General features: G+C 37.8%; 1 protein-coding gene and 2 long non-coding RNA genes across 3 annotated transcripts; 1 reads left to right on the top strand and 2 right to left on the bottom strand.

Annotated features, from left to right (window-relative positions):
• Positions 1–6230: 6230 nt before the first annotated feature.
• LOC5565765 (Golgi phosphoprotein 3 homolog sauron) lies at positions 6231–24018 on the bottom strand. The gene is made up of 4 exons (XM_001650085.2): positions 23445–24018; positions 11506–11752; positions 11269–11444; positions 6231–7695 (listed from the first exon to the last, which is right to left on the bottom strand). The coding sequence occupies exons 1-4, from the start codon at positions 23646–23648 to the stop codon at positions 7447–7449; spliced, it is 876 nt and encodes a 291-aa protein (XP_001650135.1). The 5' UTR covers positions 23649–24018; the 3' UTR covers positions 6231–7446.
• Positions 8749–9840, top strand: LOC110676621. Its single transcript, XR_002500572.1, has 2 exons — positions 8749–9369; positions 9436–9840. It is a non-coding gene; the product is annotated as an uncharacterized LOC110676621 (long non-coding RNA).
• A 2506-nt stretch (positions 24019–26524) lies between the features above and the next one.
• Positions 26525–27122, bottom strand: LOC110675675. Its single transcript, XR_002499702.1, has 3 exons — positions 27024–27122; positions 26911–26960; positions 26525–26849 (listed from the first exon to the last, which is right to left on the bottom strand). It is a non-coding gene; the product is annotated as an uncharacterized LOC110675675 (long non-coding RNA).

The following is a 27122-nucleotide window of genomic DNA, read 5'->3' as shown; positions in this document are numbered from 1 at the left end:
TCAAATCAATTATTGATTATAGTCGAATAAGCTTATTATAAGTGGCAGAACTACTTTCACAAATGATTTACAAACAAGTTTTTTTTTGTAAAACAATTGAAACAAATGGACTAGCAACCCCGCTGAAAGCACATGGTTTTGTTAAAACGAAATGGCCGGTACGCTGATCATAAGTACTGGGCAAAAGGATAGGACAAGAAACGGTCAAGGAATGATTCCGCTACCGAAATTACTTTAGCTGTAGGGGGAGATCCCCCAGTGCCGGACAGCACCCAATACCGGACAAAGTCGAAACATTGAGAAATCATGGTCCAATCAAGATGGTGTATTAGTAGAAAAGAAAGCTATTATGTAGACTAATGTTTGCGTAGAATAGCACATCCTTGAAAAATGCATGCCTATTAAAAAAAAGTAGAAAAGTTTGAAAATCTTTAAAAAATTTACGTATGCTCTTAACTTTTAGCCTATTTAGTAATTATTTTGAATATGAAAAAATACTTTGGATCCCGCAAGCATGATCGAACATAATCCTTATTTGATAGTATGAATGTATTTTGTACCATAATTGAACTAAATATTGACAAATTACAATTTTGGTTAAGCACCTCCTGTCCCTCAGTTTCGGACAGGTTGATTTGTTATATGATATCATTGTAATTATTGCACCAGTGTCTCAAAATACTTTCATTTTTCATGGGTTTCGTCGATCATGGTATCAAACATGCAATAAAATTAACAAGAATGAACATTCAGAACAACATCGTAAAATGTGCTATTTTTCATCATATATGAAGGAGGTTTTTGATAGGCATCTTGCAAACTAAGAAAAACTCAAATTATTCTTGTAAATGTTGCAAATGCATTGAATTGGTAATTATAAACTATTCCTATAGTGTACACATTCAATGATGTTCAAATTTACAGAATTTAAGGCATTTCCACATCGTGTCCGGTATTGGGTGCCACCTTTCAAGATCGATCAATTTGGTACTGAAATATATCATCAAAATGCAAAGTCAAAATTCATATTTATATTTTCAAATTTATTTTTGTACACTATAAAAATGATAATATTTATCATAAATGGGTAACACGAGCCCATAAAATCAATATTTTTCGAATTATGAATTTAGTGGCTTAAGTGCGAAACCGATTCACTTCCTTTGGGCCTGTTCACAAATTTCATAACGCTGAAAGGGGTGGGTAGGTGTCCTCGAAATGTTACAGCTCATACAAAATTCGTAGAATGTTCATACAAAAAGCGCTACGAGGGGGTGGGTGGGTGTCACAAAGTGGCATTTTTGGCTTTATGAAATATGTGAATAAACTCTTTTCTTGCCCGCCAACAGCGAAAACAATACGTTTGACGTTTCCGCTTCTAAGTATGCCTTGATGAAGTTCTACAAGGGTCTTTGAACGAACTCCTATATTTTTGATAAAAATTATTCTTAGAATGTTCTTGGTGGATTGCTAAGATAACTGAAAACAATTACAAATTAACTGATGTGGAATATTGAATAAAGTTTTGAATAATCCATGGAGATTTTGAAATTTTAATTGATTTTTTAGAGAAATTTTTGAACAGCAGCATAACTTCTGATCTCGCCCTAAAAGCTATTGGTAACCATGTGTGTAGCTCGTTGTTTCTGAGCATTTGAATGGATTTTATTGCTATTTAACAACGCTATGGGGAAGAAAGGATCATTATCTACCTGCCCGTGATGTTGGTTTGGATGCTTATTCCTTCTTTTGCTCAGAAACAACGAGCTACACAGGTGTCTACCAATGGCTTTTAGGGCGTTATCTCAGAGTATGCGAGAACAGATTTCATCGAACAATGTCTGAATGATTTTTGGAGCAATGCCTGAGAGCAATTATGGATGAGTTTACCTAAATGAAAAATAGACATAGGAATTATTGTACGGTTTCTTGGAAAAATGTTTAAACGATTTTTTTAACTCTGGAACCTGCAGGATCTGTGGAAAATCTTCCAATGTAACAACAGGGGATATCGGTAAAAAAAATCCGTGGAAAAGTATCTGGAGAAAATCCTGGGAAAATCTGTGAAAATTACTGCAGTTATTTTTTTTTAACTCTGGAATGAACGTTTGTGGAAGCGTTGATGTGCTCTAGGATTTGCTGAACCAAGTTCTGAAGAAATTCTTATAAGCTTCCATTGAAAAATCGCTGGTAGTATTCCTGGAAGTATTCCAGAAGGAGAATATTTACACCTATGTTTCATATGCTCATGAACGACACCTAACTGGAACTTTACTAACTTGTTAAAGGTAAACAATTTGTCAATCTTAAGTTCTGTTCCTTGTCTAAACATGTTTTATGCTGAATAAATAAAAACTTTAAAATAATCAATTATGTCAACTAGCGTTTTGATAGCTTTCAATATGTTTTGAATGAATACTACCATGTACTATTGCTTCAAAACAATTTGCCTGAGTGTAGCCAAAATTCCTAGGGAATTCAAAGTTGAATCAAAATTCATGGTTTTCCAGTTTTTTTTTCGGTCGTAGACTCCCTGAGTAAGCTTAGTTTAATAGAATGAAAACTAAGAAATGAATTATAATATACTATTGAGGTTATGTTCGATAAACGTGAAACATTCAATGCTGAATATTATATATTTATTTATTTCATTTATTAAATTCATGTAACTTACGACATTTATCTTTTTTAATGTTATGGAGTTAAACTAGGAAAGCACTTAATAATCTCTTAACAATATGTTCTTTTTAACAACACCCATGTACTGAAAGTTCTGCAAGAGGTTCTTCTTGAAGCTAGGAAATGAAATCATGGTTTTTATTGAAGTTGGTAAACTGTTCCAACTAACAATGCTCCTAACAAAGAATGATTTATAACTTATTTTTCGACATTCACACTAAGTGACCAGCTAACCAAAGTCTGTCATATTTAGGGGTCTATTTTGCAATTCGAGCGAATTCACGTGACTCGTCTGTAGTCATTGTCGATCAAAGTAAGCATGCATATTTCAGACGTCATCTGTCGACTCCCATAGTAATCCAGTCACATAGAGTGACAACTGTCGATAAATTCGAGTGACAGAGCCAAGTCGAGCGAAATTTTTGGTCGACAGTGACTCCAGTCGAGTCGTTTTTGATCGACTCGACTTATAAAATAGGGCCCTTATTTTGCCTAATAAAATTTGCTTCTTTGTACATCTGGTACTACTCTTGATGTTTACGTCTAGTTTTCCACCGAGTATAGAGCTTAGTGACATTTGAACGCACGAAGACTAGCATACGCTCGTCATACACAGTTGGTTTTTGTTTTCCTCAAAGAAACTTACACACGCTTTCCAGACTCATCAAAATGCATATGGAAATATTACCCAATTTGAAAAATTTACACCCGGATTGTGGGTGTTTTTCGAGACAGAGTGCATATTGTTTTCCTCTAAGGTTCACAACTACATCTACACTAGGGCACCCATACCATTGGGCGTGATAACCACTATTGCCATCAGCACTTTACGTAAAAATTATCCTGTTCTACATTCTCAGCCCCAACAGGATTGTATTTAACTACAGGGGAACATGATTGTAACATGTCACAAGTGCTCGAAAACTAACAAAGTATTTAACAACTTCAAACAAATCCCCAATAAGTACTACTTAAGTATCAACATCAGTAGGATTTCCTATAGAATGCACCATTTACTTCGTTTTAATATAATTCATCCCGTTATAAGATTTTGAAGTTTGCATGTACACTGATAGGCAAAATAAAGTGCCCACCTCACCAGTTTTCGAATTTCTCTCATTGATTTGGTTCAAATTATAGTTAACACACTTAAATCTTTTTTGATATTTTATTTTTGATATTCTTTTGAAGTTGCACTTACGAAATTTTGATAAAAAAAGAATTTTACTCAAAGAAAAATAAAATCAATTTTTATTGAAAAAATAATAGTGACAAAATAAAGTGCCCACTTCCTTCTTGACCCCAGAAAAGATGATTTAAGAAAAATAAAAAGCAATTCAATAGTTTATGTGTCCTCCTTTGGCCTTAAGGACTTGCTGGAGGAGCTTCGGCATGCTTTTCACCAGGTTTTGTAGGTGTTGTGGTTCTAGTTCTTCCCAGGCGCGCTCCAAGGCTTCAAAATAATTATTTTTGTTGGTAACACCTTACACCAGTTTTGTCAACCCTGGCATCGAGAATCTCCCACAAATTCTCGATGAGGTTGAGGTCTGAGCTTTGTGGAGGCCATTCCAGCGGTTTAATCCGACAAGACCGGAAGAAAGACTTGGTCTTCTTGGCGGTATGCTTCTGGTCGTTGTTCTAGAGAAATATGAATTTCTCGGTGAACGGTGACGCATGGAGGTGTGATGTGATGACATGTGATGGTCTGGGGGTGTTTTTCATGGAGTGGAGTAGGAAGCCTCGTGAAAATCGACGGAATAATGACGACAGATTCCTACATCAACATCTCATTCCGGTTTCCGGTTTGTGGGAGATTCTCGATGCCAGGGTTGACAAAACTGGTGTTACCAACAAAAATAATTATTTTGAAGCCTTGGAGCGCGCCTGGGAAGAACTAGAACCACAACACCTACAAAACCTGGTGAAAAGCATGCCGAAGCTCCTCCAGCAAGTCCTTAAGGCCAAAGGAGGACACATTAACTATTAAATTGCTTTTTATTTTTCTTAAATCATCTTTTCTGGGGTCAAGAAGGAAGTGGGCACTTTATTTTGTCACTATTATTTTTTCAATACAAATTGATTTTATTTTTCTTTGAGTAAAATTCTTTTTTTTTATCAAAATTTCGTGCAACTTCAAAAGAATATCAAAAATAAAATATCAAAAAAGATTTAAGTGTGTTAACTTTAATTTGAACCAAATCAATGAGAGAAATTCGAAAACTGGTAAGGTGGGCACTTTATTTTGCCTATCAGTGTACACGACGAAACCGTGTGAAATGTACAAATTTAAATTGAAAAATGCTCCTTATTCGCTAGAACACTTGTGACGTGTGATAATGATGTTGTCCATGTAGTAAAAAAATGTCTTCTGGCTACAAATATCTTCTTTTACGGATTACGTAACCAGCTTATGAAAACCCCACCTGCCAAAGGAAACGACATTTCTGCACAGTTTCATGATAAAGGCTTATCTGGCTTCATAGATCCTCTCTTTCGCCAAAACACTCCGCGATCCTTTATCGTACAACACTGAAAGTTGTTTTGAAAAATAAATCAGTGTTCAATAATAATGCAAAATGAGCAACGATGAATGCAAGCATGAAACATCATTGTCAATTTGCCCTGTATAAAACGCTGATTCTTGGCTCTCTAGGCACATTTATTTGAGACCAGGAGCGAAGATCCTCAAGCGAATAAAATAAGGCAAACTTCAGTGAGCTGGTCATTTAGTGCAAATGCCGTAAGAAAAAGTTACATCAAACAGGTGGAAGTCAGCGGCCGCGTATGGCCATTCTGATATTGATGTGTGCGTATCAGAGCAAACAAATCATTCTAGATTTGCAACAAACGATTGATGCTTGCTCTACTTAATCGACTATAACAGTAATCACATGGCTTCTTCTAACTATTATTGTGTTACATTCAGTCTCAGGTCCTTTTTTAGAAATAACAACATTGGTAATTGTTAATTTATTTGTTTTGCCTTTCAACCGGTTCAACATAGAAAACAACAATCAATTAAAAAAAATATACGTAAGCCACTCCGGTATGTTAAGTCAGTTGTAAATGTTTCTAATTATAACAACGGAAACAATTTTACACTACTTGAGAACACTTTGGCCAACTTGTCAAGCGTTTTTGTAGGTTTTTTCAGTGCTATTGCGTTATTTTAATAATCATAATACTTAAGGATTACATTGAAATTTTTAGTCAAAAACTTCAAAACAAGATTTCTCAAGATTCCTCCTAGGGATTTTTTTAAATTGGCCCAAAGATGCAGAACGACCTCAGGAATCGAGCCCTGTACTCAGATTTGATGAACATTTTTTTTCGTAATAACGGTCTGTGGGGGCACAGTGAAAACTATTTTCGATCGAAAGAGCATTCAAACGTGAACAATAATAGGTATGAAACATCTTTGTTTTTACAATAAACTGTTCTAAAAAAATCATTTGAGACTATTTAACAATGTTTCATATTAATACTAGCCGAATAAATAAAGATGTGAAGAAAACGTAATAATGGCTTGTCATCTGAGAATTAATCCTCAATTTGGTTTTAAATTGTTTATTTTACATATCGTAGTCGTAGTACATTATAACAATAATTATTTAAATCTATGTACAATCCATGCTTTTCCGCCGGCAAACGCTTACATGCTTCTACGTCAACACCTCCCATAATCTTACTTGCTTGCCTAAACTAGCCGTTTGCCTATACCAATTACCTCACGCAAGGCCATGCTTCGCTTTTGCCATCTGTTTAACGGTCAGTGAACAATCTTGTTTGTTCTTCGTGATTTTTCATGTTAGTGGTGCCGAGTGGGGTGAAAAGTACCCCTCTTTCGATGCAAATATCAAACTGCACCTTAGAAATAGATACAAAAATGCTTTTTTTACTCATTGCCTTTTCTCCCCATTACTCTCACGCGTGCTATCGTAGAAGAACCGCAAGAGAAACGCCTACGTGCGGAACTTGAAAACAACAAAATAAGACGAAAAACTTGCTTTTCGCTCTCGTTGCAAGATGTGCTGAGTTCTGTTCCAATGATAACCGAGTGCGTGACATAAATATAAGTAGGTATGTGTTTTTGTTTGTAAAAGTAGGAAAAATCGCCAATGCCACAAACGCAAAACATTCAAGTACGATTCTTAGTTGCAAGAGAATTGAATAACAGCCAATGATAATTGATCATACTTAATGACAATCACGTGAAGGTGATGGACCGTACAACACAAAACTTTGAATCACAAAATGATTGAAACTTGTAATCTCGATTCTAGGGCTTTGCAATAAATCATACATCTTGATCACTTTTCAGACCTGCTCTAGTAACTTTGGGGTTTTGGGCTTTCAGCGACCCGATTTCTGTTCTTCTAGTAAAACGGTTTTCTTTTCAGTAGTGATTCTTTTTTTTCGTTTTGATTATTGGATTTATCTGCTATAAATATGTAAAATAAAATAAAAATATAGTCCACTAGTGTATTTACTATTACTATTATTTTGTTTCCTTCGTGAATGTCTTACTATTATAGCATTATTTGCTGTAAAAGGTATCGTAGGATTTAGAAGGGATCAGGAATATGAACGGAATCTATAGAAAAGCAAGCTCGACGCCATCAGTTTCTCATTATTTTAGCGTGTGGACTTCGATGCTCGAAACCGAAACTATCGTCCCTTCCAAAATCGTCGTCGTACAGCTAGGCTAGTAAGGGTTGATTCCGCTAAAAATTCTACCACGACGCGGTTCCCGTGTGCAAGTCTAGCTTATTTTGTGAACGCGGCAAAGACCGCCCAGATAACTTCGTTGGCATTTGCTTTAGCTGCCTCGGCTTCAAAGTCTAGGTCCAACAATTCTCTCACGCGTCGCATTGCAAGCTCGTAATCGTCGTCGTTCAGCGGAGCAAAGGCATTCTCCAGCACGTCACTCGCGTGGGCTAGTAGGATAAGCGCTAGCATTCGCTTGTCGATGCGCTGTGGGTCGTTGACCCATTTGGTTAGCACAGCATCCTGAATCTGAAAAGAAAACGTGAAGCGATTAAGCAAACCTATTTTACATAAGTGGCAAAAATAAACTACTATAATAAGGCCGGAACAAATCTTGAAATCTTCTTTTGTCACCTTCCATCAAAATCTCGGCACATTTGGGGGGGGGTCAAAAAATAATAAAATGGAAATTCAGGGATATTTTTCGATTCAAATTTTAAAACTGTTTGAAAATCCAATTTCTTATATCTTCCTTATAATATTCACCATAAAAAGAGTGTTCTGTGAAATTTTCAGCTTTCTAGGTGGTGATTTAAAGTTGGCCCAAAGACGATGTAGGTTTATATGAAAATTAAAAAAAAATCTGAAAAATGTTCCAATTACGTTAGTGCTGTAAGTACAAACATATCATCCCATAGGGAAAACTTATTCTTCAAGTCTTAATGAAGGAAGTTGCAGAAGAAACAAATCCGTTTTGAGCAAATCTTGTTTTGGATTTTTGTAAATGTTTGCCTGGCTGTGAAGCTAAATAATAGGGGAACAACACCAATTTTCGACCCTGTGCTAATTTTCGACCCATTGATATAATTTTGGCCTACTTTGTATGAAAATCCGAAAATTGGCACAGAATTCTTGTGGGTCGAAAATTAGTGCTTTTCCCCTAGCTAACAAACTCATGAATATCTTTTCTCCTATCGGTCGGATTGAATTGCTCTCTTCAGCAAACTTCTTTATTATGGTTTGAAGAATGAGTTTTTACTATGGGATGAGATATTTGTACTTACATTCCAGACTAACGTGCTTGGAACATTTTTCAACATTTCTTCATAGTAATTTCCATATAAACCAACATCGACTTTGGGCCACCTAGAAAGCTGAAAATTTCACCGAACTCTATTTTTATGGTAAGGATTGTAAGAAAGATATGGGAGAATGAATTTTCAAACTTTTTTAAATTTTGAACAGCCCTAATTTAACATTCCCGATCGGTCCAGGATCTTTTCGTTATGGAAATTTCCTTGACTTCCCTGGGCATTGTCATCGTACCTGCCACATGATATACGAATGCGAAAATGGCAACTTTGGCAAAGAAAGCTCTCAGATAATAACTGGGAAAGTGTTCATAAGAACACTAAGCTGAGAACAGGGTTGTTAACGTTGATCAACGATCAACGGCGTTAACGTTAATGTAGATCCTGCTTAACGTCAACGCCGTTGCGTTGATTTCCATGGTTGTTAGCGTCAACGTCAACGGGTTGCGTTGAATCAACGATAACGTATAGCGTTAACCTAATCGTTGATTGTCTGTGCGGTTCGTGTAGCTGCAAATTTTCAATTTACATCTATAAACAAATGGTTGCTATACAGATATCGTATCCAAGGTATCCAAGAATGAAGAAACTTCATGAGGTACCTAATATTTTTCATCATTCTGTTCTTGATTGTCGATCTGATTAGAGCTTACGTGCCCATACAGCAAAATGTGTTTCGCCCGAGAATTCGCGATCTAGTCAAACAACTCCGAGCAACCTCAGCATGATGTCATCGACCGATGGATTCCAATTCAAGAATTCTGACACGTCAAACTTAGTTGCATTGACAAGCCAACTAACCAAGCAAGAAGGGATTATAAAAATCTTCACGATTGTGTGTGCTCAAAATAAACTAACCTCGATGCAGATTTTTTTGACGTTCTATCAAAGTGTAGGTATACCCGTACAATTACAATTGTGTCAATTCAATCAAATACTGCTTCTTCATGAACAACAGGGCCGAATCTAAATGTGGCCGAAGCGAGTACGAGGGCTACATCAGTATCTGCCGAAAACATCAAGAATTATTTGAGATCTGGGTGAAAACTGACATCATGGAATCAACATGAACTACCCCGATGACATAGGAGCATCGTTGCTTTGTTACCAGGTTTTATCTAGCTCAGATCGATACTGATCAATCTTACAATGCTACAGCCACACTAGTCTTGTCCTTTCATTGTAATCCCTCGCCACATGATTGATAATGGATGATGGAGACTGTTTCCTAATGCATGCGATTTTGGAATCCACGAAAAACCTCTTAAAAATAAAGACATATAGACAATGAACGCCCAAAATATACATTTGTTGTTATTTTATTGATAATGTGATTTAATAAACATGTACTTTACATGCTTCATGAACTGTTGTATTTTTGTCTTTTCCAATTTATATAGTTTTAAATCCAGAGTCAAAAAGTTTTGTTTCATTCAAAACTAGAAATCACAAATTCGGGCTCATTAACGTAAGAAACAACGTTATCGTTAACGTTAAATCAACGCCATACGTTGACGTTATCGTTGATCAACGACTCGGGAGAAATTAACGAAAGTTTCGTTAATCGTTACAATCAACGTCAACGAATCAACGAAACGGCGTTAATCGTTGATTAACGTTAACAACCCTGGCTGAGAAGCAAGCTCTGTCCCAGCTATTTTTTCGAAAAATTTCACCTAGTGTCTCACTTTTCGGCAGGGACTCAGAAAAAACTGAAATTTTGTAGTTACAAAATTGATCATATTTGTAGTTCTGTGGAGAAAATTTTAGCTCGATTGCTTGAAAGGGAACAAAACTACAGCATGTCAAAGTTGAGCATTTTGTATGAAAATCGACATGCGCTGCTAGGTATGGAGTTCCTGCTTTGCTTAGGGCATGGCACTGGAAACAAAGAGGGGCCGCAGCGGCGTCGGTGGTGTAGTGGTAAGCGTGATTGCCTCTCACCCCAGTCGGTCGGGTATCAATTCCCGTCGACGCCGTCGGGTATTTCTGAGGCATAAATTCTCTGATCACGTCTTCCTTCCTTCCTGTTGGTCCCGGCCCATGTGTGTTTTTTTTTTTTTTTTTTTTTTTTTCCTTCTAAGCAATGGGGGGATAATCTGCTCAACAGATGTTCGATATGTAGGGTCTCAGGTGTGTGTGGAGGCCTCCCTGAGCATCCGTGTTTAGGCTCAGTACCAGAAATAGGCGGACGTAAAACTACAACCAGTGCCAAAAGGTGTCGGTTGGTCAGAAAAAAGAAGAAGAAGAGGAGCCGCGAAAAGCTGAACAGAGCATTGCGGTTGATGACAGTGCGAGTCACGAGTGCGTATAGAACGATATCCTCAGATGCTGTATGCCTTATAGTCGGTATTATCTCCATTTGCATCACTTTGGCGCAGGATATCGAGTGCTACCAAAAAAGAGACATCAGAAATATACGGGAGATGGTCAGATACGGATTTATGGCGAGGTGGCAGCACGAGTTCGTGTAGAAAGGAAGATTGACCCACCGGCTCAACCCAAGCCTGTCGGCGTAGATGAGTAGGTACCATGGAGACTTCTATCTGATACAGTTCCTATCAGGTCACGGATGTTTCAGAAAGTATCTACATAAATTTAGGCACGCAGTGCTGTCACACTGCCCAGATTGCCCAAACATCGAGGAGACACCGCATGTAGTTTTGGACTACCCAAGATTCGCGGAAGTGCGAAACGAAATGCTCGGAAGCAGCGACGGAGATCTAAACTTTCACACGTTCCGTAAGTAAGAGTACAAAAAAAATGTAAAGAAAATTCTTCTGAAACTTACTTTTTTCACTAGTCGACACTTGATAACATTATCGTTCAGCGGATGCGTCGTCATGTCGAATAAGAGGAAGTTCTGCTTTTCCGTCGTTAGCACACCCTTTTCTACCAGGTTCTTGGCAAGCCTTTCGCGCACATTCTTCAACTGATACCGCAACTTCAGTGGGTTCCAGGTTTCCCCTAGGGGAGGAGAATAAGTAATGAGAACAGGCTTTTTGGCACAGTAACGTGCTGAACTTACCACTCAGGTATTCGATCCAATTTTGTATGGTTTCCGGTGGATCGGTGTCTTTGACGTGCTTTAGTGCTTCATCCAGCAGTACGTCACCGGTGGGCGTGTCCGATTTGAGGATGATTTTTCTGGTGCATAATCCCTTTCGTCGCATGCCTGCCCGTTCCAGTTCTATGCGTCCTCTCAATCCTAACTCTATTAGAATGCAACCCCGTAGCCCGCTCGATATACAGTCATTCCAAAAAGATGTGTATCCCTGAAAATAGAAAATAAATTCGAATTGAATGGATTAATTAGTGATTTGTCTGATGATGTCAACATTCGCTCTTATATTCTTCACTTTTTGACATTCCATTCCACTGGGTCAGATTCTCAGCTTAGTGTTCTAACACTTTTTTTTTATCGTGAATATAGAACGAACCCTTGAATTCTCAGGACATAAGTCTTGAAGTTTGAGCTTAAAGTGGTTATGAATTTCTATTTTTTTCTATTTTTTTGTAGATTAGGATTTTGTTTTTTATCTTTATCTTATTTATTTAATAGCTTTATTTGCCAAAATTATCATTCTTGCCGATAGATCAAACTTCACGGTCGAAGCATAATGCGCCTGGCAAAGGCTTCGTATCGCAAAGGATAAAGACGGGATTATATTGTTGAACGGACGCGTGATTGGAAGGTGGAAGCAGCGCTACGATAAACAGCGGGCTGAACCAAGCAGACCGCTGACAAGTAGGATCTAAGATTCAGTGCTGAACGCTGAAAATTGATCCGAAAATATTGAACGCTACAGGCTGATCAGATATCAGAAGGCCGGCTCCACCAATTGGAAGATTTTGCCATCACTATATTTGAGCCTATTGCATCGTCTACCCGATAAGAAAGAAAAGGGAAGGGAAATTTGGAAGGAAATACGGGTAAGGTCCCTTGGAGAAGTGCTGATTGCACTCAGAACACACAGAACAGAAAAACTGATTCAGCCATAGCTCATAAGAATATACACCAGCACCAGCTCTAACTTCAAGAAGGAAGAATTAAGTATAGCATAATATATTGTTTGATGTGCTTCTTTACAATAAATGTCCTGTAAGGAAAGTGACAAGAAATTGTGAGATCATTTGGATGGAGCAAGGATAATTTTGTCCCAATTCGCCAAAAGTGGAAACAACGAAGTGTGTGTAGATCTACGATTCACTGGATTTTTCTCCAGTAAATCTAGTACGTAAACGGAGTACGAAAAAAGTCTCAAGCGCTGCTGTGGGAGTCGTAGAGAACGCACCAGGGATTGCCATCAAGCACATCCTATGGACAGTGTTGTGAAAAACTCAATTTCTCACAACTCACGCTTGAGATTTTTCATGCGTGAGTTGTCAATCACGCAACTCAGCAGTCAAAAAATCATGGATGAGTTGGCTCACCTTTCTGACTCATTGTCTCGTATTTCCACAGTTTACTCACACACGGCAATAATTTCTTGTTAGTCTGGTAAAATTATAGTAATCCTTTCTAACGTAAACAACAACATTCGGGTTTCACGAGTTTTGGCCGGGTTTTGCGACTGAATCATTTTTTACGGTTTGAGTTGATTTTGCATCAAAATCTCAAGCGTGAGATTTGCGAGTCTATCAACACTGCCTATGGAGATGGCCCAATTTTGATTGGATTGTTCTTACTTAGAGCCATTTTGCCACAACACAAGGCATCCATACGCCAGTATTGGTCGACCAACAGTTCTGTAAAAATAGTCGATATATTTGGATTTTAGGCCACATGTTTTACCAAAAGTTAGCCGGCATTGGCCGAAAGCCATGCAAGCTTTCTTGGCTCTGAAATCTGTGTGAGGTGTCCAGGAATCTTTAGAATCTAAAATGACTCTAACGTATTTCACCTGATCAGTCACATTAATCTCAGCGCCAAAAAGAGGTATAGGTCAAATACGTCCTTCCTTCGGGATAAACTCCACAGTAATATCACGCCATTATGTGCCCATTGAATCGATTCAGTAGTTACGATACTGCAAGACAAATCCAGAGACTCGTAACCACATGAAAAGACATTTGTTAGATGCTATGTTCACACATCCGAGGAAATGTCTATTGAATAAACTTTCTGAAACTTCTTCATCTGAAAAAGTAAAGACACTATTAGGTAAGCGAATATCTTTAGATTTTGCAAGGAATTCAGCCGACTGACTTAACTCAAACTGGAAACATTTATTTAATTTGTGAAGTATCGACTGTATGATTTAATTTCCCGGCAACGCAGTCTTTATTAAGATACAACGAGGTGATTATTTGCCCGACGTTTCGACACGGGTATTGTGTCTTCCTCAAAACACAATACCCGTGTCGAACCGTCGGGCAAATAAGCACCTGCTCCTTCTACATTGTTTGCTGAGTCTAGTCAGATCGGAACTCCACCATGGGGTACCTCTTGTAGTCTTCACTGATCGCAGAGGACATGCTTCTTCAAAAGCTTCCATAATGTAGGATGTTGTAGTATCAACGGCATCATCCAAATCACTTAGGATTTTAAATGGACGGTGGGTTTCCATGAAATTTGGTCGCAAGCAATTCAATATAGAGTTTTCGGGGATTCCTAACATGCAAAGTTTTCGAAGTTACATTCAACTGTTCAAAGAAGATGTAGCGATGATCAGATAATGATTCCTTATCTGATAAATGCCGATTCGTCAACTCGTGACTGATTCTATTCAAGTAAGGAAACTTCATAATTTCTAAAGTTTTCTTGCACGCACGGTGGAAAGGTTTGGATGTAAGTCGAGATTTCATTCGCGTGATGTCAAGACTTATGTTCATCCATTACTCGCTTGATGCACATCTGCACAGGATTAACCTCGCGCTGAGCAATATTTGTAATAGGTGTGGTTCCGGTTATGATGACATCGATCATGTAGTTTGGCAGTGCCCGGATATGGACGCCTCCAGCGCCAGAGCACAACTTTTGGATACCCTTGCGTCCCGAGGTAGACAACCCTATGTTTCAGTTAGAGATATGTTGGGCACCCGCAATTTCATTTATATGGTCGCAATTTACGATTTCCTTCGCTTGTCTTGTATAAAAGTTTAATTCTCTTGTGTTCTCTTTTCCAGTTTTTTTTTCTGTGTTGTCCCTTTTGTGTTGGATTGAGGATCCTGGCCATCCGGCAGACGAATACCGGTAATAAATTGGTACCAACGCCATGACACGATAATAGAGCTACCACGCTATACGTCCCGGATGAGCTGCACAGAACCCTAAACTCTTTCAAAATTGTGACCATTAACCTCGAGTTGCCACGAGTACCCTGGCTCCATCCCGTACTAATTTTGGTACTGAAAAGTAAATAAATTGTAAATACAAAAAAATAATGTCGGCTCCGTGAAGCGTTAAACGCGATTGAGCCTTAAATAAACGAACAGACTGGAGCCTCTATCTGAGGTGCCCCAGAAGATGTGATGAGCATTTGCATCAAAATCAAATCACTGCTCACAATCAGCGGAAGGCCTTTTGCTACACAACTTACAACAATTCGTTTTAAATCATCCATTGGGGATGGTTCATCATGCGGTAAAAAAAACGAACAATAGACCTATTCTGTCCATTTATATACACTCAAAATAATCCAAACGTCTTTGCTACGTGAAAAATCACGTAGATTATTCCAAATTCATTTTACCTCTACATCACCTGACCAAGATAAAGATCGCTAAGCCATTCATAACCACCAAATAATGACTCGGTATTTGTTACTGAGGTTACCTATCGCACTTGATCGCACTAGAGTGAATTTATATCAGAGAAAAAGTAGATTTTGTATGGGAATTGACAGGAAAATGAATGACAAGTTCATCCACTTCTCCTGGCCTATTCGGTGTGGAGCTCAAATCCTAAGATGGCGCCCGCTTGATTTTTGAAGAAATTCAGAAGCTGCTGAACTTTAAACCCTGTGTAAGATAGATTTCAAGGTAAATATGCTTCGAATACCGAAGAATCCATGCATTACTTCATATTTTATACCTGATTTATAACCTCTATCAATTATAGCACGCGAAGGCTACAACAAGACAGACCAAACTCACAAAAATTGGGAAACAGGATTCAAAATGATCAGATTGAATATAATAATATCACAATCTTCTAAGTTTGTTTATATTTGCCAATTGGGAATTAGTTTTCTTCCAAAGCCAATTAGGCGGCATCCAAAAATTACGTAACGCTCTAGGGGGAGGGGAGGGCAGTAGGCTCAAGCGTTACGGCTCATACAAAAGCTTGAAATTTTTCATATAAAAAGCGTTACGGAGGGGGGTTAGGAGGATTTCAAAAATTTCCAATTTTAGCGTTACGTAATAAATGGACGCTGCCTTAGAAATAAGGTTGGTCTTTATTACAGTTAAATTTATTGCAAAACCATCTAGATCCTATTGAAACGCTTCGTAAAGGCTACCGGAAAATTCACGTAGCTTTTACGTATAGCGCCGGTGGAATGAACGAAGTTCAAAAGTTCATGCGTGCATTCTGGGCTACCAATGATTCACGTAAGAGCTACGCGGAAAGTGCGATGGAAAAAAAACCACGTATGTTTTCACGTAACAATGACGTTTGGATTATTTTGAGTGTAGGAAATCCTATAGAATATGGGACAGTTATGCGAGTAAGGGCAGTATTGACATCATCAACAGAAAAATCAATTGTGACAGCACATACATCTCTGGTGGTTAACTCAGAAACGAGTGTAGCAACGATTGCATTATTAATGAGCACGCATGCTCGAGGCATGACAGGCGAGTTTGTCATTTCATGTTTGCTGAAAGTTGCAAAATCCACAAGACCTGATGGTCGTAGACACAAAAGTCAATTTGGACCAATTGAGATGACGATGTTAAACGAACCATTTATGGGAGATAAAGAGATGAAGAACACATTATTTTTAATTTTGAAGCCTCTTGTTATTTTGGCAAAATACGTACGTAAAATTTTAGGGTCAAAGTACGCTATATAAGAGTGATTATGAAACGAAGCCAAACTTCAAATGTTCAAGCTCAAAACACATTACATATATCGAGAATGGGAAAGTTGACTGTATTGTTCTGAGCACTCGTAAACGTTTTTTGTATCAAATTGTCAAACTGTTTTGGATACAGATGCAAGTAGTTGGTTTATTGATTCCTTTATTTTTTGGTAATCTACCGTATTTCTTAGGTTTTTTGGAAGATTTATTTTTGACCATAACAGAAACAAAGACACCATCGATCAATATTACAACTTCTGTGATTTTCTACCAGCCCGAGAAAACTTTCACGGGGTGGAGCTCTTGGAATAGACTGAGTGCTCGTTGAAAATTAAAAGGTCCGTATTGAACCATATCAAAAGGTCCCATTTTGTGATTTTCAAACTAGTTGAGCACAAACAGTGCATACACTGAGAACAGCATTGCGGTAAAAAATACCATGTTGATGGTTTAAATTAAATACACCGCACCACTTGATTTGTGCAGACTACGTTACACATTCATCTCAAACGAAAAGTGTGGTCGTATTTACCATGCCATGCTTCTAAGAAAGCTGCAGTCAAAATTACCATGCTACATGGTAATCTTGAGAACGATTCATTGTCATTTTTTTTACCATGCGTTGCGTTTAGAATGACAGCTATCGAGTAGTAAATTTGAAGATGCTCGATACTTATTCCAACTTATTTTAAATAAATGTACCAATTCAATTACAAAGATGATAATTATTTATTTAGGAATCATTCGTATAATAATTTATTGTGTATAAGCCCATTAGAAGCATCAATTGTGGATATTTAAGAAGGCATTTGTAATGGAGTCCTGTAGTGAATTGTATGTCCTATTTGCTTTCATCGATCTGCGGGTGGAGTATCGCTCGAATTTTCTGTAAAAAATTGCATGGTTAATTGAAAAAGGTAACAAATCGATCATTTATGGAAAACTAACCAATAAAAATAGTTCTTATTATATTTTAGGTCTTTTTTGAGCCTGGCAATAACACGGTGAGATCTGCAACATGAAAACAAGTTTTTGAGTCAATTGTTGTATGTTTTATGTATTAAATTTTAACATTTCTTACCTTCTCGGGATTAACAGTAACATGGGTACAATAATATGACAAATATTGCTTGATATTACGTCCAAAACTCTAAAAATAATACTTTCTATGTCCGCGCTGATGTTTATCCTTCACAAGATGACGGAGAAAAACAGCCATGTTGATAGAGGTATTATCACCACGATTATGTTGTTTGAATTACCATGCACATGGTAAAAATGATAACATTGCTCATTCAAAGTTAACGATCTTGTATTTATCTTCAATGCAGAACAGTACTGGAGCTCGATGTGAAAAGGTCGTAAGTAACAAAAGTAAAAAATCGCGTTTATTTCACCATTTGGTAGATTCTATTCAGCTTATCATGCTGGTAAAGTATCATATAGATATCATATTTCTTCTAAAATAAAAAAATAAATTGACACTTTGACGTAATTAACAAAAATTAGGAATAGTAAAAATTTGTTCATTCGTCCTATTGCGCATAAGGTCCAATGTAGCAAAAACACCAAAATTAAAAAAATGCGTATTCGACCTTTTTTCTTTCATCTTGGGTTTACAAAATCCCCCCATAATCAAAACCTGCTAGCTCAACACAGTTAACCATTTACTGGAGCTCGATTTGAAAAGGTCGAATGTGACATTTTTGACTATCTGAGATAACTCTCCATGAAGTTTCTCAAACAAAATTCAATTCCTATTTCAAGCAAATAGCTCAAAAGTGTTCAATATACGTATTAAGACACAAAATGAAATCCCCTTCAATAAACTATCGAACAAAACCATGAAAATACACTCAATTTATTGATTTATGATCATAAAAAAGCTTTCCGTCGATATAACATTGTTTGTTGTTCATTCGACCTAATCGATACGACCTAACGCTAGTCACCGCTGCACTTCGAACGGGTACGTTCAGACGTTTGACATCTGAAAATGTCCATACGTCAAAGTACGATCGGACTGATTGGTGTCCAGTGAAGTACATACGACCCACCGTTGTAAACAAAAATAGAGAATTTCAAAGAATTTCTGAAGTTTTCTGCATGAAGGTATGTATTTCGTGAAGTTGGCAAACGATTTATGCGATCAGCGATGTTGCTCAGAGCAAATCCCCATCTGCGGTGAATGTCTACTGTAGAAAAAAGGCAACGGAAGCGATTATGGATGGGTTTGTCGGATGGATAATGGATTCATTGTATATGTTATATCGTTGCAGGAACATTCATAAGGCATCATTAGTACTTCTGCAGTAATGCTATAGGTCGAAAATTAAACCAAAGTTGAACGAAGAGTGCAAATTGTCACGGAGTGGATCTTTAAACCTTTCTCTAAGGTCTTCCAAACAATCGGAAACGCTGTAACTTGATTTCCTAGGAAACGATACAGCACCAAGTGTTGCTCTGCTGTTTGCCAACATCTCAGTATAAATTTTATTTGCAACGATATAACATATACAATGAATCCATTATCCATCCGACAAACCCATCCATAATCGCTTCCGTTGCATTTTTTCTACAGTAGACATTCAGCGCAGATGGGGATTTGCTCTGAGCAACATCGCTGATCGCATAAATCGTTTGCCAACTTCACGAAATACATACCTTCATGCAGAAAACTTCAGAAATTCTTTGAAATTCTCTATTTTTGTTTACAACGGTGGGTCGTATGTACTTCACTGGACACCAATCAGTCCGATCGTACTTTGACGTATGGACATTTTCAGATGTCAAACGTCTGAACGTACCCGTTCGAAGTGCAGCGGTGACTAGCGTTAGGTCGTATCGATTAGGTCGAATGAACAACAAACAATGTTATATCGACCGAAAGCTTTTTTATGATCATAAATCAATAAATTGAGTGTATTTTCATGGTTTTGTTCGATAGTTTATTGAAGGGGATTTCATTTTGTGTCTTAATACGTATATTGAACACTTTTGAGCTATTTGCTTGAAATAGGAATTGAATTTTGTTTGAGAAAATTCATGGAGAGTTATCTCAGATAGTCAAAAATGTCACATTCGACCTTTTCAAATCGAGCTCCAGAGTAGTGCTGTTGACTACTAGTAATAGTAAAATTTATCCATCGCTGGCATAGTAATTTGAACAATATTGTAGTGAATGTAATTAAAAATACATTAAATTTTAACATAATTCTAAATAGTAGTTTTAAGAACCATGCGGCGGTTGTAATTACTCTAACATTAGTTTCAGTGTAGACACATCAAAATCATATCTCGATTACTTTTTCAAATCGACGTAAGTAACTTTCATACGGTTTTAAGAAAATTAATTAAGAACAATCACAACCTGTCTTCTAAAACTGTTTTAAAATGAATCACCTTTTTCGCCATGTATTGTAATTTTCACGAATGATTAGACTTTCATGACGAAATTGAGAAGCTACCAATAATGTACTGATGGTACATTTTCAAACACCATCCACCTTTCATCCTTGATTTCAGTCACTACCAGCTGGCTTTGACACGGACACGATCAGCTGGAGCATGAGAGCAATGACGATGACTGTAAACATCGGAGGACCAGCTGGTTTTGTTGTGTACACAAGACCAGCTGGTGATTCGAGAGCAAAGAAAAAATGGTAAACATCGAGCCAGCCGGAGAAAACTGTCATGAACATCATGCAGGATAATTGCATGGGCGGCGGTGAACGAAAAGGGGCAGCGAAATCGAAGGCGACATCTGAGAAAGACGAAATTCAGATCACTTAAGTCTAAGTGGTAAAAAAATCGCAATACATCGCTTAAATTTTGCATACAATCAGCTCGCTTTCAAAAACTAGGTAGTTTCTATTATTTCCTACAAAAATAATTATAACGAAATGATAAGCCGTTTCATTCAGTTACTTTCGACGTTTTTCTACCAGTGTAAAATCGGCTCAAGTAGGGTTTTGTTTTGATTCGTGGTTAAGTCACTTTGTCTCTCCATGCAACGGAGCTGTGAAAGTAGCGTTTGGGTTGCGAAAGTTGAAATTCTTACTTACGCCGTTTTGTAATTCCAGAATCAAACGTTCTAAAAGTGAAAAATCTAGTTGGATAATAGCGGAACGTGTGGAATTTCGTCTGCTAAACACGTAGGATCGATAAAGTAAGTTTGTTCACTTTTCTGACTTGAGACTATTTGAATAAGTTTTCGAGATATGGTCAGATGAAAGTTTAGGCTTGGCGGATTCGATATAAAACAACACAGAAACATTGGAGATTTATTGTCGCCTACAGAAGCTTGGAAATAGTACTGACCAACAGCACACTAGAGCACTTAAAAACAAGAAACTAATATAAAAATCGAACGAATTAACCGACTGGCGTCAAATTTATTGTAGTAGATCCAAGCCAGACGGTGGGTAGAAAAACGATACACACAGTTGCGATTTACAGTTCAAGCATAATTCTTCATTCCGACGTAACTGCAAAAATAAACAAATCGAGATTTGCTTTGCATGGGCTTGACAAACGCATAATCTACATATTGAGTCCAAAAAAGTAATCCTAAAACATTTTTTTGATTTTTTGAAATAAATTTCAAATCTGCCCTATGTGCACTTTACTCAGTGTTTTTAATTTGGCTACATACACCCTACCATTGCAAAGCGACTCAACTGTCAACATTTTTCATGCTAGCACATACACCGTACATATGCTCATAGCAAAGCGACCTATATGCAGAATCAAAACATAAAATTTTAATCAGCAGATACGTCATACTGTTTTCGAATTACTAAACATGTTGGAAATCGAGAGATTCGGATTTTCACAGCTGCAGTAAGCTGACGGGTCGGCAAACTGATGTGGAACATCATCAGTATTCGGTTTTAGACAAATTTCTCACCAAATTTTTCACAAGAACTGTTCTCCATTTACTTTTGTTACTCACGGCTCCGTCCGGTGCTCCTGTTAGTCGAGTTGAAATTGGAAACATTCAATATTCGTTGTAGTTGAACGTAGAAACTGACGAATAGAACAAACTTTATTATGTTTTATGGGAATTTGCAAACCGGTGTATGTGCAACTTCAAAACAATACTGGTGTATATGACGTGACGCATGTGATAAATGAACTGTCAAACCGACGCATCAAGCAAGGTGTATGTATCAAGCAAGGTGTATGTATCAAGCAAGGTATGATATCGACGAATCATCATGGTGTATGTGAGCAGCACAAAGCAAAAGGGTTTATTCGATAATTTCACCAGTTTTTTAATCTAATTCCAAACAAATCGGAATTGTTTAATAGTGGTTAGAAACGGTGTTCTTTTTTTCAACTTATAGAAGACACAGCAATAGAAAAAATGCAAAACATTTTAAACAGGATTTAAAATGCTTTACAATATATTGCATCGCATTTTTCTCGAATCCTTCCAAATGTTAGATACGCCGATTTGAAAAATTAGGCTTGAGTTGCGCCAGTATTGAGAAATGCTTGATGGTCCGAATTAGAACAGGTTCCGAATAACCACTAACCAGGTTCGCCTACTTATTGAATATTGAGGTGGCCTAATCAATAACTTTGCAGATATTCAACTCGATCGATGTTTTAGTATAGAAGAGATAGTTTTTTACCTGACCTATTTTATAATTCTCTGACTTTCCAAGTCAAAAATTGTATTCCCTGACATTCCAGGTTTTTCCAGGTAGCTGACACCCTGAAAGGCCAAGTGAAAATAGTTGGCCGGTCTTAACAAGAATTACTCGCTGCCTTTTTTAAATCATCTTTTCAGAGTTCAAAAATGTATCTCAGCGTTTGTCCGCTGGCTACCACAACTCATTGATGTTCGCCCTTCAAGATCTTGACTCTATTATAGATTATTTCCGGTTGGGTTTTTTTTTTCAAGTAGTCTTATTTTATACGTTTTTGAAAAGCTGAAGAGGTTTTGCGCCCTTTCAAGAAGTATTTTGAAAGAAAACCACTCAAAAGGATTTAGTAACATTTAGTAACATAGCGAAGCATATAGCAACAAGATATCAATTTGCCAAAGATCTGTGAATTACGGATATTGTCAACTGAAACTATGGCAGCTAATTTATTATTTCAAAGTCTTTCACTAGCTTGGGTCAATTTTACATTAGCCACCTGTTAATATTATTTTCGGATAAATGTCACATTCGGGTAAAAAGTTATCGAGTATTTCTTTTAGAATCGACACAATTGTCTCAAATTCCGCTAGTATTCATATTGAGCTAATTGTAACGCGAAAATTCGATCGAAAAACCTTCTCTTACGAATATTGAGGGGTAATATTAAGGCTGACAGTCTACATAATAAAGTAAATCTTATCTAATCCTTTCTTCCCCAGTATATTTCGCAATATTGATAGTCATTGTGTATCGGGTTTACAAATAGATAGGGTTTATTTGAGAGGCTTGCATCCCGAGGCTAGCTCGTCCCTTTCAGGCTTTGCACTTTTGAATATGTTCGGTTCGGGCCATCTCACAAAAATCTCAAACAAACGTAGACCGTGAGGCAAAAGACTCCAAAACCAAACTGAATCTATGCAATTTTTCGCAGTGTTTGATGAGCTTAAGCTACACTTCGCAGATGCTGTCTGGAATTATGTCATACGTTGAGACGTGTCATCCTCCTTCTATTATAGATTCTCACCCTTTCCCATCAGTGATTTTTGCTGCCGTACAAGCACATACAAACTATACTTACAGACTAATAAGAGAAGGTATCACTGAGTGCAAAAAAAAAATCTCGCACTTTATTTCGCTTCACTACGTAGGAGTATCAATAAATGGTTCTCTACAACTTGAAGCTAGCAATTGCCCTCCCCGCCTCTCTACATGGCAAGGGGCAGGGTATCCAACGATAAACATACAATCAAAAATATCTTCAAACAGCCTATGTGAACAAAACGTACCTCCTTATCTTTAAGCCCCAGAAGCAGCACTTCCTCCATTAGGGTGAGCCGTGTTTCCTTCGAGTCGCAATCCTCCATCTCGTCCTCGACTTCGTTTTTGTTCTCCTGGTCATAGTTGCTGGAGGCGGAACCTGCGCCACCACTGTTTGATTCTGTGTCGCGAGCTTTTACACGTCGGACAAGGCCTTCACTCCGATTCATCATAGGTAATCAATCACCTTTCTTTTCCTTTCTTCACTCTTCACTTCACTTCACACTGCACTTCGTGTTGTTTATGTGGGACTCTCCCCTCTTCAAGAAACGGACTGACCACTTTTTGGTTTTCTTCCTTGATGGCCTCGCTATTTCGAGTTTTCGATTCACTCGCGTAATCCACTAACAGTATGGTAATCCCCTCACGGAACGGAGCACAACAATCCTGGCCAAAGTAATTGGATTTCTGCGGAGGAAACTCCCGACGACAACTGGACACGAAACACGAATCAAGGAAAAAACATGGCGGATGGCAAAATCATCAGTCTTTTGAAGGCTTTGCGAGAGAAAAAAAAAAAAACATTGCGAGGATGACAGCAGTGGAGTGACGTTTGTAGAGTCCCGATGCAAACTGGATGGGTGTTTTAATCGCTGCCACACTGAAAACCAGATTCCAGATTAAAAAACTTTTAAGCGGCCCGCAGACGATCACAATATTGATAATATGTTTATGGACTTATCCACGGTCTTCTTTTATCCTCGACTTCCTTTTTCTTTTCTGCTCTAAATGCGGGCAATGTTTACATTAAATGACATCCAGACCAACATCCGGACAACGAATGTTCAGCGAATGAACACGAAGTGGATGAATGTACAACGAAATCGTTCATTTTTTTGTAAACACGGCCGGCAGTAAAGGTTTTCTTCCCGCTGGAAGTTGCAGCGTGACGTCATCGTAGATTAGTTCATTATTAATTCTTTTTCGCAATATTTTCACCGAGTTTAAGGGTCTGTCCCAATAGGGTCCTAAAATGTTTAATGAAATCTTGTTTTCATTTTATAATACGAAAGAGCATGTTCCTGCAACTACTTTAGTAATTTTTCCCGCTGAAATAACGGATATATCATATTGAAACTTTAATTTAAAAATTGGATCCATAAATGAACCTTGACACTTGAGATCATGTTTCACGTTCGCTTAGTCGACAAAAATACCACAGGGGTTTTAGTTTTAACACTGGGGTTGTTCCTAAGCGAAATGACATTTATGGTGGTAAGCTCCATCAAAGTTAATACGCGATTGGCGATGGAGCTTACGCGTATTCGATGGAGCTTACCACCATTAGTGTAGAAATTCACAGCAAAATGGAGAGAATGAAAGAGAGGCAGATAGAAAATAGTCATTGGTGCATAAACTTTAGTAATTCTGTGACTATTATTATTTCTCAGTGTAGACACCTACCCACCCTTCAGCCGCAGACAGACGTTTGGATTCACTCACATATTTCATAACACTAGAATTTGCCATTTTTGATACCCACCCTTGTAACGCTTTTTGTATGAATATTCTACAAATTTTGTATGAGCTGGTGCTGGTGTTACGAGCAGAACACCCACCCACCCCCTTCAGCGTCATGAAATTTGTGAATAAGCCCTTTAAGCAGGAACAAATTTATTCAAAATTCCTGTGTAAATTCTACCGTGGTGTCACCTACACGCAGCGAACTGGACTATCGAATTTCATACATTTTGCCTTATGAAAGGTGGAACCAAAGACAAATTAAAGACCGCCATGTCCCTTGGAGTTGCTCAACATTTTATGGCTCATAAGGTAATCTAGAATGCCGTGAAAAGTGTACTGCGATCTGTCAAACCTGGGTACCTTTTGCACTACCGAGGGACCAAATGCAGTACTAGAAGTGGTACCCAATCTGAGCCCGAGTGTGACGGACCTGGTGGAACGATTATTGCAATACGAACGCTTTATGTATCGTTTTTGGCATCACTCCTCATCAAGGCGTCGATAGGCACGTGGTGTACGCTCGGGCCTATCGATCGCAAGGTTCTTGGTTCGATTCCAGGTTGCCGCGAAAACATTTTTTGTTTTCAAATTCTGGTTTCATAAGGCAAATTTATGAATTTCAATCCGATTTCTTGTGGCGAATTTTCATAAGGGGTTCCTATGTTTATCGATAGTCCATTTGCCTGAGTGTAGGGAGCAACTTACTGCAGTACAGTGACAGTTCGTAAAAGCACGTGGCTTCATCTTCTCGCTTAGGGCTTGTTCATATATTTCATAACGCTAAAATTTGCCATTTTGGATACCCTCCCACCCCCATGTAACGCTTTTTGTATTAAGGGTTTTTTTTCTGTTTTTGTACGAACCGTAACATCGCAAGGACACCCATCCACCCCCTCCAGCGTTATGAAATTTGTGAATGGGCCCTTACCACCCAGCCCACCACCCACTGAACAAAAATATCAAAACAATAACTTTAAAAATGATTCACATAATTGCGATACTTTCACGCCAATTTATTTTTCATGAGTAACGATCATTCAAGGATGTCCCGCATAATCATTAACTATATTCGTACTGTATCCCGTAGTGTGCACAACTATTCACAACAATATACCAGTAATTTCGTACAACATCCAAAATAACAATAAATCGACATTACCGCAAACGGGTTTTACAATTTGGGGAACAGTAACCGGGAAAATTACAATATGGGGAATAGGCGGTTAAGTTATGTCACCATTTAAAAATGACGATTTTCTCGAACAAAATTTCTCGTTTACAGTTTGCCAAATTGTAGATATACTATCCACTTTTTTGTCCAGCCAACAGTAGGGCAAACAGTACAAGAACAGTTTTACCATTAATTTGGCTTGAATACGAATAATGTATGTGGTTTAGTTGGTTTATACTGCTTTATTGTATTTTAACCGTAAGTGGTTTTGTTCTGTTATACTTAAGCCATTTGATAAATAATGATGAATAAATTCAATGGACAATGAAACAAGAAAATACGCGTAATGCTAATTACGCATATTTTCTGTTTCATTGTTTCGTTTTCATAATAGAATAAGAAATTCAATCTTAATTGTATTGTAATTTTTATTTTTTTATTTATGCACATTTTTTAGTGCCTTTAACTTGTACTTCGTATTTCAGTAATGATCTCACTCACGCTGGTATGTTCATAATCGGGATGTTCCACATTGAACTTCTGCAGAAACCCCAAAACCTGCCTTCTTCCTTTATGTCTCCCAAGTCTGTCGATTCCGCTCTGTTGAAGTCATCTTCCACCGCCTTACCAATCGGCTCTAGCAACCAATCACTATGAACCTCATCGGCGGTGTTTAGGCCCTGAATCGGTGGAATTCACATCCGTTCCGAAAGTTGGTGGAATCATTGTTTCTAGAATTCTGAAAAGAACAAATGAAAATTTGTCAACTATTGTTCCAGCGAAAAATGAATTGAACTCACCTGAGGATATTTTGCAACAGCATGCTCGAGTCAATTAATGTCCGGCAGCCCTGAAAGCACCGGAAATAAATTAAGTACGTTATTTAGACGCAATATCGGATGAATTATCTTACCAGGAAGTTCCGAAATGCTTTTCGAAGAAATGAAAGCAAATATGACAACGAACTGGTGAAAAATTTTCACCGGACTAGCCACACGCACACAAGCAACCG

This window comes from Aedes aegypti, chromosome 2, assembly GCF_002204515.2.
Source record: "Aedes aegypti strain LVP_AGWG chromosome 2, AaegL5.0 Primary Assembly, whole genome shotgun sequence".
In the NCBI taxonomy this organism is placed as follows: domain Eukaryota; kingdom Metazoa; phylum Arthropoda; class Insecta; order Diptera; family Culicidae; genus Aedes; species Aedes aegypti.
The sequence above is the reverse complement of the archived record's forward strand: the minus strand, read 5'-3'. Positions and strand labels throughout refer to the sequence as shown.

What these genes read in the sequence shown, in the direction of transcription:
- LOC5565765 (XM_001650085.2), bottom strand. Translation starts at nt 23,648, where the DNA reads ATGATGAATCGGAGTGAAGGCCTTGTCCGACGTGTAAAAGCTCGCGAC. An exon ending in TGGGGCTTAAAGATAAGGAG is followed by an intron (nt 11,753 to 23,444) that starts GTACGTTTTGTT and finishes TTCTATTTTCAG; the next exon opens with GGATACACATCTTTTTGGAA. An exon ending in TTGGATCGAATACCTGAGTG is followed by an intron (nt 11,445 to 11,505) that starts GTAAGTTCAGCA and finishes CTCCTCCCCTAG; the next exon opens with GGGAAACCTGGAACCCACTG.